The sequence below is a fragment of the Mytilus californianus genome, unplaced genomic scaffold (genome assembly GCF_021869535.1).
Source record: "Mytilus californianus isolate M0D057914Y unplaced genomic scaffold, xbMytCali1.0.p SCAF_3, whole genome shotgun sequence".
Lineage (NCBI taxonomy): Eukaryota > Metazoa > Mollusca > Bivalvia > Mytilida > Mytilidae > Mytilus > Mytilus californianus.
In genome coordinates, this window is record NW_026262679.1 from 58,077,094 (window position 1) to 58,096,833 (window position 19,740).

The window sequence follows — 19,740 nt, forward strand, 5'->3', positions numbered from 1 at the left end:
ACTTCCGAATGACGTCATTTGCCGTACAGCTATTCATAGGGTAACTACAAAATGTCGAAACGACACAGAATCGACGTTGGCGACTCTTTGCCAAAACGCACACGGTATGACAGCTTTATATTCATGTCAGACTTTGTCCTATTCAATATATTTAGATACACAATTGCTTTTTCTAACTGCAGAATACGTATAACACTGTGATCTGGACATTTCCACAGCAGCACATACGCATGCTGAATCAGTCCTTACCCCCTTTTCTTCTTAATTTTAAGTACCATAAAGAGGGAGGGGTTTGTATTTAAATGATTATGCAGGAAGTTCACGCCATTGCCAGGCACTGGCTTATTCAACAGGAGTTAGATTTTTTATGCCCCCGCCGAATCGGAGGGGGCATTAAATTTTACCTTTGTCCGTACGTCCGTTCGTCCGTACTTCCCAAAGTTGGTTTCCGTTCTCTAACTTTAGTTTGCCTCAACCAAATGTCATGAAACTTATACACAATGCTTATTACCACAAAATACTGATCAAGTTTGAATTTTGGATGTGTCTCTTTTACTTATTACTACAAAACTCAGATCAATAACAAATATGGGTAGCGTCACTTTTACCGCTCTTCAGTTATGTCCCTTTATAACTTTATATGATATGCAAGCGGGGGCATCATCTGTGTCCCATGGACACATTCCCCATTTATTTCTCATTAATACAATTTACAGATGTGATCATAGTCTAAAATCATATGACAAAAATTGATTTAAACCTGGACACATGCTGGAGGAAAAATCGTTTGATTGTCTGAATTGATTGAACAAGTTTGAGTTCTGAATTAATTGTGCCAGTTTGTTTGTCTGAGTTGAAACAAGTTTGATTGTCTGAGTTGATAGGCAAGTGTGATTGTCTGAATTGATTGAGCAATTTTGAGCAGAAATGTAAAAGTTGTCTGAAAAGGCAGGAAAGTATGAAGAAAGAATTAAAACCTGTTAAAATAGTGAGGCCCAAAAGAAAAATTGGTGTGTTTCCGGTCATCTGACTGTCCCTAACCTATTTTCCTAGAAAAAGTTTCTTTAAAAATCTGTAATTTTTAGGCGTGATAAAAAAAACTCTTCCATTAGCATACCCCAAAAATTGCTATGATCGAAAAGCTCTTCCTCGAGTATGTCCCAATGTCGTCTGGGTCTACTTAGCGCTGTTTTGTGACCGTGAATGATAAAATATTAATAAACATGGCTGGCTAAGTAACTAGTGTGCATGCAGTTGGTTGATGATACGCAACCATGAACCTGATAATAGTTAGGTTTCACACACAAAAACATGAACAACAGTTCAAAGAACTTTATGATGGATCGATGACAGAAAAAAAAATCCTGACCTACTGACCCTATTTTTACAGGAAAAACACCGTTTCTATTCTTTTGCCTGAGCCAACAGAGTGATATACAGTTAGTCATTTTGTGGATGCTGTGAGAATAATACTTTTAGAAATGTTCAAAGATACCAAGAATATGGATTCAATTGATGTTTAAATTAAAACATGAAATTAACATTAATAAGTAAATTTAGAAAATAAACGACAACAAAAGCTTGTTCTACCATAATATTCTAACAAATCTTGACATCTTTTCCCAATCCTGTTGAAAAGAAAATAGGACTGGCAAAAGCTAAATCAATGTCCGTCCAAATGAATGACAGGTAAAAGATTTTTTTTAAATTTCAAGAACTCTGGTAATACAAAATTACCTCTTTTTGGCTTACAATATAAATTGCAAAGTTATAACCCCTCAAGTATTTATTATTTTAGTTAAAACATCACTTGGTCCAATTTGTCAAAATATTTAGCTTTATTTACATACATACAATGTATCTTTGGCTCCACCCCTCATCCATAAAATTGTTGTGTCTGTGGATTCCAATATAAACTCTGGCACCTTCTGGTAAAAAAAAAAAATGGTTCATAGGTGGGGCCAAGGTTTTTCTAAAGCTTTTACACATGTAGGTTTGAAAAAAAATGCAAAAAATTATGTTTTGACAACAGATCATGTTACGATGTAATGTATTCTTATGGGGAGATTTGATTTACTTGTCATTGAGGCATTTAAAAAAGACTCATTTAAGAACCTAAATGTGGCCTTAACAATAATAATCATTCATTCTTAAATTTAATCATATTATCATTCTATTGCAGGGAAGAAATGGATAAGAACATTTCCAAAGATGATAAACCATCAAAAAGTATATTTGAGGAGTTCAATATTCAAAAACCAACAATTAAGATGAATCCATTTACAGGTAAAAATGAAGTTCCTATACTGTATCACTTACTCAGAATGAAAGTAAAGTTATATGATGTTCACAGCATCTTGTTGGGCAGCTAAGGCTTATCAAGGAGTTAGTCAAGTACAAATTGCAATTGGTATTACTGTGCTTATCTGGAAGGCTTTGGCCTATCACAATACCAATTGCGAAAATAGTTTACCAAATTGCAGTTTGAATTCATCTCCACAAACTGATCAACTGGTAAAATATTTTAGCTAATTGCTTCAGTGAAAGGTTGTTAGTATGAAGTGAGTGTAGTGAAATAAAAATAATGCTTACCATCCAACTTCAGTTATTTAATGTCTGTGTAATGAAATTGAAATAAAATAATCACCTACTGTGAAAGTACTTTTATTCGTGGGGTACCAATTTTCGTGGTTTTCGTGGAAGGCTTTATTCAGGAGTTTTAAGTGTCCAACAAAACATAACAACTGTTGTCAAAATCAAGACCTGGAAAGATCCCCATGTAGGTTTGAATACTTTTTATCCATTTAAGCTTTAAAAAAACCTAAACTGTCCAACTTTTAACCTTTTAGTTCTCATGAAGAATTAGTTCCGATCAATGAAAGTCACTCCCATTGATGATATGCGATGATGAAGTGTTCATTTTATCTCCTCATAATTCTCAAACCAAAAAAAAAATCATATTGGGCATGCTTTTTTATTTCATAAGAATTAATTCTAAAAATCAAAGTACATTTGTAGCATATTTTTTATGTAATTGTTTCTTTAAGTGACATATTTATTGCCCAATTAACACCTCTGATGATCGTTAATCTGTAGATCATTCGATCTCGGGTCAATTCGTGTCATCACATTGATTACACGTGTGCAACAATTAAAATGTTTACTTTGGAATTTCATTCAATAGAGACACATTTTGTAAGCATAGATGAATCAGTTTATTTCCGAAAGCAATTATTATATTGAAAAATGTATGAATGTTGTCAGTAATGAAAGACTAACAAGAAAGATTTTTTTCAGAAAACTAAAATCCACGAATTTAAGAACCCACGAACATGTAACTTTTGCTCAAACCATGAAAATTGATACCCATGAATAATAGTACTTTCACAGTACTATTATATAAGGCTCTTGTTTAAAAAGGTCTGACTTTGACATGAAAACTTCTATCCTAATGACATTTTATAAATAATTAGTTCTTACAATTGTTTAGTTAGTCAATAATTTATTGCTTTGTTTTCTAACAGGAAGTTATTGTGTAATTGTAATTTGGATAAATTTTTCTAAAAAAAATTACTGATCTGCTGGTATTAAGGGAAATAATTTTTACTCAGTCATTGTATAAAATTTTTAATTAAAGATAACCAGGCTGATAATTTTGTACGCCATACACATATTTTGTCTACAGAAGACTCATCAGTGAGGCTCAAATAAAAAAATTGAAATGCCAAATTCAGTACGAAGTTGAAGTGAATTGAGGATCAAAATTCCGAAAGCTTTTGCAAAATACTGTTTGTAAGTAATCTAATACTTGCGGGTAGAAAATCCTTAGTTCTTTTGAACAATTCAAAATTTTGCAAAACAGTTAATTTATAATTTTGACCATATATATGAATGATAATTCATGTCAACACAGAATTGCTGACTACTGGGCTGGTGACACCCTCTTAATTTACAGAGGAACTATGTTTTATACAACTTTGAATGTGTCCCATGGTATGTTTTCAACAGGTTTTTTTTCAAAATTTTAATCATCTTAAAATTAGATTTCAGTGTTCTTTTAAGATCAGTGGATAATAGTTTAATAATCATGGAAATAATGTTTAGAACAAATTACTTATAAAATCAATATGAACAAATGATGAAGGAAGTTGATAGTTGACAGAACACAATTTTGCTGATTAAAATTTGATTTATTTCCCTTTATTATAAGCAGATTAGTAATTGGTTTCAAAAAAATATCCAAATTACAATTACACAATAACATCCTGTGAGAAAACAAAGCTATAAATTATTGAATGTAGGACAGAAAGTCACAGGACAAAAAGACATAATTCAGTTTTGAGATTATTTTTCTTTGAACAAGTCATTATTCAGTTTTGAGATTATTTTTCTTTGAACAAGATAAACAAGTCATAATTCAGTTTTGAGATTATTTTTTCTTTGAACAAGATAACCATGATAACACTAATTTTAAAAAAAATATTTTTGTTTTTTCTGATACTATTATATATAAAGCAACATTGTAATTAAAATTTATGAAAACAAAATGTCAAAGAGGCCTGATCCTTAAATGGCTTCAAATGGCTTGGTGCCAAGAAATATATCCTTTGCACTATTAAAATTTAATTAATTTTCATTTATTTAGGCTTATGAGCAATTTCCTAAACTTAAAAATGAATATATGTTAAAGAAAGAAACTATTTCAACATCTTTCTCTTATATATTCAAACAATTGTCAACAAATTATTTGTGACTTTATGTCCTATCAAATTTGTGACTCTATGTCCTGTGACTTTTTGTCCTGTGACTTTCTGTCTGTTAACCAAATTAACTAACTATTTATGAAATTTATGTAGAATGGAAGTTTTCATGTCAAATTTAGACCCTTTTAAAGCATGCCTCATATTATAGTAACTCATTATTTTATGTGAATTTCATGACATAGACAAAAATTAACTGATATCTAATGGTAAGTAAAACTATTTTACCACTGCACTCACTTCACACTAACAACCTATCACTGAAGCAATTACTTGAAATATTTTACCAGTTGAACAGTTTGTATTGATGAATTCAAACTGCAATTTGGTAAACTATTTGAGCAATTGGTATAGTAATAGGCCAAAGCCTACTGAATAAGCACTGTAAATAAGACAGTTGTTGGTAGTTGCTAATTACATTTATACCAAGTAATCAATTGAAATAAATTGGAAGTTAAAAATATAGAAACTTTTTTTGTTCAGAGATTACCAGTAAATCATAATGATTTTAATGAAAAACATTTATGTTTGTTAGAAAATCAAAAGATTTAAGTGATTGTTTTTATTCTAGTTTTGAAAGTAATAATAATTTTGAAAACTCCACTTTATAATTAATGTTTCTTTTATCAGGGATGCCATATACACCCAGATACTTTGAACTATTCAACAAAAGAACTCTTCTGCCTGTATGGGAATACAAAGATAAATTTCATGATGTGCTAGAAAAACATCAGTGTTTGGTATTGGTAGGAGAAACAGGTTCTGGTAAAACAACTCAGGTAAGATATATATCATCAGTGAGCCAGTCAGGGCTTCCAAAATTATTTTTAGCCAGCCGGACATTTTATATATTATCCCGATTTTAATCCCTTAAGACTAAATAAACAAAAGGCAATTATGGTAATCAGTTGCCGAGTTGGCCATCCCAATGATTGATATTTAAAAAAAACGATATTAAACTTTCTTTGATTCAAATTCGAAGTTCTGACGTAAACTGTTAAATTGGCAGTGCATCATCCGAAGTGTGCAACATCAGCGTACTTATATCTGCATTTATAGACTCTTTATTTGTGCAAAATAATGTTGTCAAAAACTTTACTTTCATTTTTAAATCTGAAACCGGATGTTATCTTGACAATGGTAAAACATAGACCAGAGACGGATACGTAAATTCCATGTACGTTTGCAAAGCATGAATGAGTGTAAGTAGCTCATTCTACGTTATTTCTTCAAGAAAATATTCGAAATAAACGTGAGATAAAGGTATCAATGACAATTTAAGCATTTTTTTAAGAAATTAGGATGCATAATTAAATTTCACACCTGCGCACATGCACATGCGCACACGTGTACTAGTTCAAACAGAGAAATGTCTCTGGTTCAAACAACGTGGTTATGACGATTTTTCATTTTCACTTCTTTAATTTTTTCATCAAATCTTATTTGTAAATGTATTTCTGATAATTTAAATCTTTTTGACTAAATTAATTAGATGCAAACCGGTGAAATGTAAGAAAATAACTTTGAATAGACCGATCAATGTCCGGTTCAAAATAGTTTACCTGTCACCTGAACAGGTAATTTCAGCTGTTCGACAACTAATTAGCCTTGATTAAAATGAGAAGGTATTAAAGTAGGGGTTGTTTTGATAGTACTTAATGATCATGTCATTTTTATGACCGGAAATGTGTGGCTGTTGAAGGCAAAAGGTTGGGTCAAAAAGATCGCGAATTATGTTAAAATTACCGTCTCTTAAGAAAGCCATGAAATCTAAAAAGTAGATGACCGTTTCATGCTTTGCCCAGCCGGACTTTTACCGGACTTTATACAAATGTCCGGAATATATGACCGTTTTGGAAGCCTTGGAGCCAGTGACAATATTTGTGCCAAAAAAAATATATGTGTGGTTCCATGTACGTCCTGAAAAAAATTAGGGTCAGTTTGTAGGTATGTTAGAACCAGAAGTATCGGAAAAAAATCTGGAAAAACTGGAAGTGAATGTTGAAATAAGAAAAAAAGGTTAAGATTGAGGAATGGGGTACACACTAGGGTTGGTTGGGTAATTGGAACACACTTATAAATTTTGTTTGGCCATAGTTTATGTACAAGAATGTTTTAATGTAACATAATAACAAAAAATAAAGTATAAGGATCTGGTACAAATCAACACATTATATGATTAAATTTGTGATCCAATGAAAATGACAGGAACTGCTCAGGCCTCAAACTTTGTCTCCAGGATAATCGCAAGTTTTAAAATATTTGCATCAAATTCCATTTCTCCTCTTTTCAGACATGCATTACATTTTGTAAACCTTTATATGAAGTTATTTCATGCATATTAAATATCACAAACTATTACTCACTTTTGAGTAAGGTAATTATTTTCAATTGTCCCTAGAGGGTCATAATGACAATTGATTCAAGGATCAACAGGTGTATGTTTTAGTAAATCAGTTGATAATTTGTTTACATGTCAATTAGAATCTATTGGTTACATTTGAATTGTTCAATAATCAAAGGAAATAGAAGTCATAAATAAATTAACCTGTACTTGTGGTTATCGACATATGCATTTATAATTTCATACAACATGACTCAACTGTTTTGGTCTCTAATATCAATTTTAATACAGTTTCAGTATGAAATTTTGACATGGGAAAAATAGTGTGTTGCCATAAATATCACAAGCAAATTTTTCTGTTTGCTGGATGAAACTCAAAATCTCATATAGTCAAATTAAACATTGTATATAAAATGATATCTATTTCATACAGATTCCCCAATGGTGCTTGGAATGGGTCAGAGCAAGATTTAATAAAAAGGGTGTAGCTTGTACCCAGCCTAGGAGAGTAGCAGCTATGTCTGTAGCACAGCGTGTGTCAGAGGAAATGGATGTGTGCCTGGGGTCAGAGGTTGGATACAGTATACGATTTGAAGACTGCACATCATCGAGAACTTTATTAAAGTAAGAATTGTGTGAAATTGGACTGCTAATGAAAATGAAACAGAAACAATAAAAAATCATAAAATGTATACTTATACTATTTCAAAAGCAATTACTGTAAACCAACTAATTTTCGCGAGTAGAAAAATAACGCGAGTTCTTTATAACAAGATTGTACTCTGCCATTTGTTCCCATGATAAGTTCCGACATGTTTATATTGTCCATCCTTGTCTGACACATTTTCTATCCAGTCATGTAAAGTTGAGCTTGATATAATATCTTTCAATCAATTCAGACAATCAAACATTTCCAAACCATTCTGTAAAACTTGCTCAATCAGTATTCAGGTAAGGAACCTTCGATAGTATTTTTTACCTGTAAGAGCATGTCTAGTAACCCCTTAACTGTCCATCTGTAACTCCAACAGTTCTCTTGAACCCTTTTTCAGACTGCACAATGGTTACTAAGAGATTTATGATTTGCACCTATTCATGTCTGCAGAAATGCACTTTAATTACATTGATTAATCATAATCTGGCACAGTCCAATAGAAAAAGGTATTAGTATACTATACAGCCTTCATGATAAACTTTTGAATCCACAAACCTGAAGCTCAATTTTACTAAAACTTTAGTTAGATTCTATTAGCCTGTAGATATGATTTTTACAAGCCTGGATTAATTATAATTTGGTTTACATTATATAAAAAAACTATGTAGATTTAAATTGAATATGTATATTAACAGATATATGACAGATGGTATGTTGTTAAGAGAAGCTATGTCTGACCCTTTACTTGAGAATTATGGGATAGTTATGCTTGATGAGGCTCATGAACGTACACTGGCTACAGATATATTGATGGGCTTGTTGAAGGAAGTCAGTAAACAAAGAAAAGACTTGAAGATCATCATTATGAGTGCTACATTGGATGCTGGAAAATTTCAGGTATAAACCCCTCCAAAAATTCTGCCTAGAACATCTTGAAACCCTGTAAAGCGACCCTAGAATTTTTCACAATGAAAATATTTACATTCCGTTTCTAGTACTTTTCAAAATTTATTGCAGGGGTCTTGACAAAACTGAAATGGTTGTACTGAAATATTTGAAGTTTTTTTTTGATTTTAGAAGTAAATTCCTTGCCTGTTTTCTGTTTTCTGATCAATATCTGTAAAAATTGAGAGTAACAAATGTACTTTATTCCTAGGTACATCGTAAATCAATGTCAAAATTTATCTTGTCTTATAAGCTATACATATACAATTTAACCCATATTGTCTCCTGGACTCCTGCTTCTATTGTGAACAAAACATTAAGATTTATATTACTGTAATTGAAATTTCAACACATTTTTCCAGTAGTTTGAGAGTTGTTCTATTTTATCCTGACATTGTTCACAAGGAATGAACTTTGAAAATGGACTTCCCATCTCCAAAAGTAAATTTCACACGCATTATCACTCTGAAAAGAAGTTTTAGACAGTATCCTCTAGATATGACCAACAGATCTTCATTGGCTAATTACTGATGATCATGATTGTCACCTGCAGGAAAAGTTCACAATCAGGAGCCAACAGATTTTTCATGTAGATTTAAAAAAAAAATGAGATTTAGGGCTTTTTCACAATCATGATCTTGAATTCGGAACAAGTCAAAATTGTGTAATTCACATCTGAATCATGTAAATTGACAGATATGCAAACAAATCATGAAAGCAAGCTTCAGAAACTCATCTCTTTATGAATATCTTATAAAAGAGGTCCTTGCCAAGTCACTGCAATCAGATCATTGTGATAAAAGACCAAGCTCTTAGCCTCTTATATTTCATGTCTATTTTATTCCAGCATTACTTTGACAATGCTCCATTGATGACAGTACCTGGCAGAACACATCCTGTGGAGATCTTCTACACACCAGAACCAGAAAGAGATTACTTAGAAGCTGCCATCAGAACTGTTATACAGATACATATGTGTGAAGAGATGGCTGGAGATTGTCTGCTCTTTTTGACAGGACAAGAGGTACATTGAATGCCTTGTTCATGATGTGATATCATTTCATTTTATATAATAGTATTTAAAGTTTTTGTTTCACACCTGGTACTTATAGTGCTGAAGTTAGTATATAAATAAATACTCAACTGCAATCTTTCAAGAGTTAGAAATGTTTAGGAAATTTGTTGTCAGCAAAATTCGTGAGATTGAGAGTTGAAATTTAAAGTAAATTAGCTGATTGTTTTTCTGTGGTTCGGCTGTTTTAATTTGTTTAAAGTTGAATTGAAAATGTCTATATATGTTTTAAATAGTACTTGTCAGTCTGAATTTCTACGCTCTAATCCATCAGACACATATCTGGTGTATTAATGACACGAAGTACATTAAGGCTTTGCCTTGAAAGAATGCTAAGAAGGTTTTAGAGAAACCCACATACAGTCATAAAATATCAAGTGCGAAAAGGCTCAAATAACGTAAGAAGAACAGTTGAAAAATAATTGCCCTTGAGAAAAGCATCATCTTCAAAGTCTTCAATAAATTTCTCTCCTTTTTCTTCACAAATTTAATGGTTTATTGGCTTTCATTTTTCTCATTGGCTTAGCTATTGTTAAGTGTGCTTCCTATAAAATGAGATATTTCTTCGATTGTAGGAAATAGATGAAGCCTGCAAGAGAATACAGAGAGAAGTAGATAACCTAGGACCAGAAGTTGGAGACATGAAATGTATTCCTTTATATTCAACTCTACCACCAAATCTACAACAGAGAATCTTCGAGCCAGCACCTCCTAACAAGCCTAATGGAGCCATTGGACGAAAAATAGTTGTGTCAACAAATATTGCAGAAACATCACTGACTATAGATGGTGTTGTTTTTGTCATAGATCCAGGATTTGCTAAACAGAAAGTAAGTTATCAACAAATTGTAAAATTTAAAGATTCGTAAAATAAGCAGAATCAAAAACAAAATTTACATTAAATACACACAAATGATTGAAGAAATTGAAAATATAGAAAATAAATCTTTAGTCCACTTACTCTTAGAATATCAGAGTGGACTTAGGTTAGAAGAAACATAGCTGTTGGGCCTGTGGTTAATCATAACTATTCCAAAAAAAATGTTGAGAAAGTTAGCTAGGCAGATAAAGGACCTATAAACTGTCTGTTTTTATACGACCGCAAAAAAATTTTGTGGTCGTATATTGGTATGACGTTGGCGTCGTCATCGTCGTCCGGTGTCGTCGTCCGAAGACACATTGGTTTTCGCACTCTAACTTTAGTTTAAGTGAATGGATCTCTATGAAATTTTACCATAAGGTTCAATACCTCAAAAGGAAGGTGGGGATTGATTTTAGGGGTTATGGTACCAACAGTTAAGGAATTAGGGGCCAAAAATAAGCATTTTTGTAACTTCCGGACATAACTTGTGTGTTAGTGTATGGATCTCTCTGACATTGTACCACAAGGTTCCATATCACAAAGGGAATGCTGGGATAGATTTTGGGGGTAATTGCCTCCAAATTTTAGGAATTAGGGGCCAAAAAGGGGCAAAAAACAAGCATTTTTCTAGTTTCATGACAATAACTTGTGTGTAAGTGTATGGATCTCTCTGACATTGTTCCACAAGGTTCCATATCACAAAGGGAATGCTGGGATTGATTTTGGGGGTAATTGCCTCCAAATTTTAGGAATTAGGGGCCAAAAAGGGGCAAAAAACAAGCATTTTTCTAGTTTCATGACAATAACTTGTGTGTAAGTGTATGGATCTTTATGAAATTGTACTACAAGGTTCCATATCACAAAGGGAAAGCTGGAATTGATTTTGGGGGTAATTTCCCACAACGTTCAGGAATCAGGGGCCAAAAAGGGGCCAACAATAAGCATTTTTCTAGTTTCCAGACAATAACTTGTTCAAGTGTATGGATCTCTCTGAAATTGTACTGCAAGGTACCATACCACAAAGGAAAGGCTGGGATTGATTTTTGGGTTAAATCCCTAGAAATTTGAGGAATTAGGGGCCATAAAGGGGCAAAAAACAAGCATTTTTCTAGTTTCAGGACAATAACTTGTGTGCAAGTGTATGGATCTTTATGAAATTGTACTGCAAGGTTCCATATCACAAAGGGAAAGCTGGGTTTGAGTTTGGGGGTAATTGCCATAAATGTTTAGGAATTTTGGGCCAAAAAGGGGCCAAAAAATAAGCATTTTTCTAGTTTCCAGAAAATAACTTTTGTTCAAGTGTATTGATCTCTCTGAAATTGTACAGTAATCATACATGTGAACCTCCCGAAGGGAATACAATAATCCCGTTTTCAGGGGTCTCCTCCCGACCTCCCGTTGAAGACAAAAAAATCCTGTGTATGAAATATTTCATGAATGAATAATTTCAGCCCAACATATCTGGTGTAAGTGACATTACCTGAAGTTATATTTTACCTGTAAATCAATTAACATGATAATTATATGGCTTCACTTGTCACCTTGGGTGTCAAACATACTGGTAATCAACGATTTTTACATCAGGCTAACTGCCGTTGTGTAATAAAACTTTGTATATTTATAAATGAATGTTGGGTTACTTCCCTTGATTTATCCTGTTTTAAGTTACTTTCCTTTAAATAATGTAAATTTTTAAAAGAATATAAATAAAATATAAATTGAACAAATAATCATAAAAGGATGGTAATTAAATGATTTTAAATGTCTTAGGACAAATAAAAAAATAATAATTTGAAAATTATTTGAGGGTTCTATACTTCCTTTCAAGGCATAAATTGAAATTTATATATTAACTATGACCGAGGATTACAGTTTGAATGTGTTACTTATCATGCATTAAAAATCTACTAAATCAGTCAAAAAACTGGGCTAGATGATAGATGAGAAAAATTTTCAATTTTTCAAATTAAAATTCCGTATTATAAATAAAGTGGCTTATTTCTCCTTTTTCATTCTTCTAAGCAGTATGTAAGCACTCTTTTAGCACACTAAACCCAAATTAACATTCTCAACCACTACGGTTGTATATTGTATTAGTATTTTCAAATAAGCAAGTTCACACCAATCTGAGTGTTGAGAAAGAAAAAAAAAAAAAAAAAAAAAAAAAAAAAATTAAAAATCTACTTGCATAAAGATAAAAATAAAAGATCTACTTGCAGATAGATAAGCAAATATTCTGAATGCAATGAATAATGGAAAAAAAGATATGACCTAAAAAATTTAAAGAACATACTTAAAAAGAAGAATGTTAGATTGAACAAGTTGAAAGTTTAAAAAGATAGAGAAAATTTAAAAGTACAAGGGTACTATAAACATAATACATTCGGATGGAAAGTTGAAGAAAACACACTTTAACAGACAATTTCTACAGCACACGGTTACATTTACGACAGAATTTATGTCGATTAAAAACCTCCTGATCTGAGTCCTAATCTCCTGACCAAAGTTTCCCAAACTCCTGATCTTAGTTTGTCAGTCCATCATATGTACTGCAAGGTACTGTACCACAAAGGGAAGGCTGGGATTGAGTTTGGGGGTGATGAATCATAAGGGGGTTCAAAAAATTTTGGGGGGAGGGGGATTTTTTTTTCCTTTTTTTTCTTTGAAATTTTCCATTTTAAATTGGTTATTTCTGATTTATATATAAAAGCAAAAAATAATGATATGGTTTGAATAGATAAATTAAAATTTTTTAAGTTCTTAGACCACATTCATTCTGTGTCAGAAACCTATGCTGTGTCAAATATTTAATTACAATCCAAATTCAGTGCTGTATCAAGCTTGAATGTTGTGTCCATACTTGCCCCAACTGTTCAGGGTTCGACCTCTGCGGTCGTATCAAGCTTCGCCCCAGCGAAGCATTTTATTGTTTCATGCAATGATTTGTTTCAATTTTTCTTTGAAAACACTGGACATGTGATATGTTTGGTAGTACATTCAAGGTAGTATATATGGATGAGAAGTAAATTTGCTGTAATATGTCTTGGTTTACAATAATAAAGACATGAACAATTGATTGTATGTGATTGATTTATGTGTCTGCTTATCATCCAGTGACAAGTATTTCATGCATATTTAGGACAAATTTATATGGGAAAGTATGTGTGCTAATAATTATAAATTCTTTTTTATGTAAATTACAGGTATATAATCCACGCATCAGAGTAGAGTCATTACTTGTAACTGCCATTAGCAAAGCCAGTGCCCAGCAGAGAGCTGGTAGAGCAGGACGTACAAAACCGGGAAAATGTTTTCGTCTTTATACAGAGAAGGCCTATAAACAGGAAATGCAAGACAATACATACCCAGAAATCTTACGATCAAATCTTGGATCGGTTGTCTTGCAGCTGAAAAAACTTGGAATTGATGATTTAGTCCATTTTGATTTCATGGATCCTCCAGGTAAAGTTTTCATGATTAAATCTTAGAAAATCTGAGGTAGGGCTTTTGGTCCTTATTGAAGGCTTGACTGTGACTTTGAGATGAACTGCAGTAAAAGCACAATTCCTTTGCTTTGGTTTTTTTGGGTTTTTTTTTGGAAGTTTGGGTCAAGAATTGATGCTCCATATCTCATCTTTCCTATTTATTGCTTTTGCCTTTTCATATTTTTTTAAAGATCAAAAGTCCATGAAATATTTGGCTTAAAGCTAAGGATTATTCTTTATTATATATGCAGAAATATTAGCTAGAGTTTGTCGACAGGGCAATTTTTTGGCTAACAAAGATTGGAAAATAAGATGTTATGTAATAAATTTACTATTAAATTGAAAAACTTAGTAATTTACTCGATACTTTTTTTTAAAATTTCAGCCCCAGAAACTTTAATGAGAGCTTTAGAATTGTTAAATTACCTAGCAGCTTTAGATGATGATGGAGAACTGACAGAACTTGGGTCAATGATGGCAGAATTTCCACTTGACCCACAGTTAGCTAAAATGGTCATAGCAAGTTGTGATTTTGGATGTTCCAATGAAATCCTCTCCATTACAGCAATGTTGTCAGGTAGTAAATGTTTTATAATTAAAATATTTCATCAATTGAATTTAATGAGTTTTCATTTCTGTATTTTTAAATTTGTCTTTATATTTTCATTTTAAAGCTTATAAAATAATGATATAACTGATCAAAGATTACAACTGTTCAGAGTTTTCATACTTTTAAATATTTCTGGATAAAATTTCGTCCAGGGCACCAAGTTAAATGTTAAAGACAGCTCTTAGAAACCGGGTGCTCTGGATAACATTATGGCTTGCTTTTAGTTTTGACTACATGTATGATGATTAATGGCGATGGGGATGGGCCGTCTGGCCCCTACCGCATCCACCCTGTTTAGTCCCACAGTGCTTTGTGAGACCCACTGAAGCTAAGAAAGCAGCTGATGAAGCCAAGATGAGATTTGCACACATAGATGGAGACCACCTGACATTGCTGAATGTGTACCATGCCTTTAAGCAGAGTAAGTTTTTTAGTAAAAAGTCATATGAATTTAAATGTTCTCATATTTATAATCTGAGGGGAGTTTGAAATCATCTTATTTTGATAATATTGGGGTAGTGGAGGTGGAAACAACTTTTCACATGATGCATTACATATTTCTAATTTAAATTGTATGGATTTTGGTTGGGGGGGGAAGGGGTAATGCCTTTCAAAGTCTCCCACGTATATATTTTTTGAAGTGTTCTTTGTAATAATTTTTTCAATTTCCTGAAATCTCAGAAAACTGACTACAATTAAACAGAAAAACAATTTATTCCTTTTCTTCTGGAATAGGACATAGTTTTATTTGTATAAAGAGTAAATTATTTACAGATCTTACTCCCCCTCCTTATTCCCTCTAAACATGTAATATCCAATTTGTTTAATGACTTATTTTTGCTTCTAAATCCAACTTGATCATAAAGCTTGTAATCCTTGTATATTAAGGTAACTTATAATTTGTTTTATATACTTGTTACCAGAGCATTGCATTGCAGGGGACCAGAACAACTGCCTAAAAAAGAGAATGCACATTAATTGTCTATTAAAGTAATACTAGACAATTTATTAAAAATACATTTGATGCACTAGGACAGCCCATATTTCTGTATTTATTTTTTGAAAAATTATGTAAACATTATTTTAATAAGTCATATGTTACAGTTAAATTTGGAAAATGTTCTGAAGAGATAAAAATCCTTTTTTGATCGAAATTTATTTCTCAAAACATTTGAAAATTACATCTGATTGGATTGAATATATATTTATTATATAAGCCAATCAAAATATCGTTTTTGTTTGTCTGTAGGTCAAGAAGATCCACAGTGGTGTTATGACAATTTTGTAAACTACAGATCATTGAAGAGTGCAGATAATGTGAGACAACAGTTGGCCAGAATTATGGACAGGTTTAATTTGAGACGAACAAGTACAGACTTTTCCAGCCGGGATTACTACATCAACATCAGAAAGGCTTTGGTGTCTGGATTTTTCATGCAGGTATAAATCGCTTTTTTCCTTCCTTTTCAAGAAACAAGAGGCAGTTTCGGTTTGTGAGATATTACCAACAAAGTTTCAAGCAAAACCATTTTTGTTATGCTCCTTTTCCTTAATAGAAGTTTTTTCAATGTGATGAGAAAAATAAACAAACACAATAGTCAGGAAGAAAAATATACAATATCAATTGTTCAGTAAAAAAATTACAAATACAATGTTTAGATAGAAGTTTTTATAAACAAATTTTTTGGAAAGAATAATATACAAATACAGTTGTTAGATAGGCAGCCATCTTAGAGATTCAGAATCAATTTTACAATTTGAACATGTTTAAATATATTTAATTTTTTTAATATCTTTCATGTTTTAGAATGTCTTGAAAATATTGCTCATAAAGCATTTGTCAGACTATGTATTTATTGATGAATTGTTGTTTTCTTAATATAAATAAGAAGATGTGGTATGAGTGCCAATGAGACAAATGGTCAAATCTATATAAAAAACGAGAAACACTTATGAACCACATCAACAAACGACAACCACAGAACAACAGGCTCCTGACTTCTGACAGGTGCATTCTTAATGTCCAGTTGTAAATATTTTATGCATTTGCAGCGTATTCTTTTGTAATTGAATCTCTGTTCCCCACAATTCTGTCTTTTTCTGAACAAAATCATCAGTCCCAAGTGGATTTGTATTAGGTTTGATTTTCCTGCTTTAATTGTTTTTAAAAAAATGCTACTTGCATAAATCTAAGTATTTAGAACAAGTATATTTGTAAATCTCATTCATGCATTTTCTTTAGGTTGCACATTTAGAAAGGACAGGACATTATCTTACGGTAAAAGACAACCAAGTTGTCCAGCTTCATCCTTCAACATGTCTCGATCACAAACCAGAATGGGTGCTTTACAATGAATTCGTATTGACTACAAAGAATTATATACGTACAGTATCGGACGTGAAACCTGAATGGTATGGATAATGTATATAGCAAAAATTATTTAACCGATAGGGTATTTATTAAGATTTTCATTAAAAGAAGATCGAAACAAAAATAGCAAGTAAGACTTGACAATTGATATAATTTCAGAGGTGAAAAACTTTGTGATAGTCTCAAAACTAAGATACATATTTTTAAGCAAAGACAAAGATATGCCAATCTTTTTTAGAAAAGTATGCTAATGATCAGGAATACAATTCCAAACAAAAATGCTCTCTGTTCGGAAAGTGTTTTTTCTCAAAAAATAGTACATGGACATAAGGAGAGTGAAGCATTACATTGAATCCTTGCAAAATGTGTCACAAAATTAATTGGTCATTTGTCATAAAAAAAATGAAACAGATTTTTCATTGCCAAAAAAATTTCAACTACTTAATTGTAATTTTCATATGAGCTTATTTGTGGAGATTCACCACAGCTGGTAAACAGTTATTTATTGATAAATCTCATAAGGGCAGTCAAATTATTATTTTTATATTTCTACATTATAATTTAAGTACAATTTATACTTATGTAGTGATTGTACTTATGACACAACTGATATTTTTGGTATCCAGTTGAAATAAGTCAACAGTTTCTTTTGTATGGAAAAAAAAATATAATCTTATATGTTGCTCATTTAATAATGATTTTGTTCTGTTTTGTAGGTTAGTGGCAATAGCACCTCAGTATTATGACATGGACAATTTCCCTCAATGTGAAGCTAAGAGACAACTAGAAAGAATTATAGCAAAGTTTGAATCTAAAAAGTTTCAGCAGGATGGAGCTGCATCATATTGATGATATTTGCTATATGTAAACAGTTACATTTAATGTCATCGCTGAAAGAGTCATAGTTATCCTTCATTTTGTCTGCACTGTTCCCCTCGTTAAAGGGAGACAACTTATGAGGGTAAATATGATGCTTTCTTGTTACGGTTAACATGGAAATTTATGTTGGCTGATTTTTTTTATGATTACAGGAACATTCAATGTTGGTTTATTTATCATTAAGTTAAATACTGAAATAAAAAATCATTATTGAAATATGATAAAAACAAACCATACCTCAGCTTTGAAATTTCTAGGTTAACTTTGTACATTTCATCATATTTTGTCAATTTTATATGAAAGTAAATTATCAATATATCATGGTAAATGTCATTTCTAAAGTAAATGTATGAGACTGAGGATAGAGGGATTTTTTCTTTTGCATGCCATAAGACAACATTGCCTTTGTTTTCCCATACAACCCACTGCAGGTCAAGTTCTTCTTTATGTCGTTTCTGAGGTAAGCCCCTAGATTATACAGAAACTGGTAGATTTGAGTATCTAAAATGAGTGTTGATCACACCAGGACCGTTAAATACTTGTAAGGTTAAATGACATATTCTGATATATTATTTGATTTTCTACGAATGTCTTGGGTTTGCTCAGAATAGTTATCAGTTTTTTATCAGTGTCATACATAGGTAAATTTATTTGACTTGCATTATGCAAAAGTAGTATAACAATTGGAGAAACTGCATACATTTGAGAGCATCAAAAACAAGAAGACAAAAGGGCCCAGAAATAGTCAGAACATCTTAATGTCAACTGCTTTATAGAGAGTTGCAACATTAGTTTATTTAAAGAACAGATGCACAACTTAGAAACTGAAAATTTGAAAATTAAATGCACCATCCAAGTCATGCCTGTAATGTTGAACTAGCCTATGCACTCACCAGCAAGGAAACCATGGGACAAATTTTGCATCACACAACTCAAAAAGTTTAATGGTTTATTAAATGTTAATTTTCCTGATGATTTGGGGAATGTAACGCTATAGTTTCAAAAGTAAGTATAAATCATTGCAATTACACATACATTACATATTACATATAAAGTAGCTATAGTATAACTGTTTATGGAAATAAAAAATATTATGGAAATTACTGCAAAAAGGTATTTGTAAATGTTCAAATAACTAACTAACTCTTGATTCACCATTTTAGAATCTAATGCATTCTGGGTAATATTTTCAAAAGTGTACACCAAAACGTCTTGATTGGTTAAAAACGTCCTAAATACTGGAAATTCAACCAATGAAATGATAATATTTTCTTTTTTTGGGTGCAAGCTATAGAATTACCCATAGTCCTTAAGATTCTGAATCAGCTATTGACATGCACCTGTTTTATAAAATAACGGACATAGATCACAACAGTGTATTGTATAGACATGCAAGAACAGGTGTAAAAAAAACTTAGTCCCAAGCCAGAATTTTCTATGCAGTATCATATGTAGATTTTCTCTTGACCTGAACAAGCATTCAGAAATTTGACTTTTTATGTCTATAAATTTATACAACCATGGATGCATTCAGTCTGATTGAATAATCCTGAATAGACAAAAAGCCTCAGAAATTTAGAGGTGGAGGTTCTTCTATCTATTATACTGCATGATTCCTGTCAAGATATGAAAATAATAGTTGAAGATATTATTTTAAAAAGAATATAATGTTAAAAGCTGTGCAGTGTTTTATTAAAACAGCTACCTAAAGAGTGTATCCCAGTTCAAAGGTCAATTTTTACTGAATGATTATGTTA

General features: G+C 31.9%; 1 protein-coding gene across 1 annotated transcript; it reads left to right on the forward strand.

Moving 5' to 3' along the window:
• Nucleotides 1–12: 12 nt before the first annotated feature.
• On the forward strand, nt 13–17,955 carry LOC127733016 (putative pre-mRNA-splicing factor ATP-dependent RNA helicase PRP1). Its single transcript, XM_052242268.1, has 13 exons — nt 13–104; nt 2,183–2,286; nt 5,391–5,539; nt 7,538–7,728; nt 8,455–8,656; nt 9,552–9,728; nt 10,352–10,606; nt 13,842–14,100; nt 14,509–14,700; nt 15,032–15,154; nt 15,983–16,173; nt 16,976–17,145; nt 17,821–17,955. Exons 1-13 carry the CDS (start codon nt 52–54, stop codon nt 17,951–17,953), a joined length of 2,199 nt encoding a protein of 732 aa, XP_052098228.1. The 5' UTR covers nt 13–51; the 3' UTR covers nt 17,954–17,955.
• Nucleotides 17,956–19,740: the final 1,785 nt, after the last annotated feature.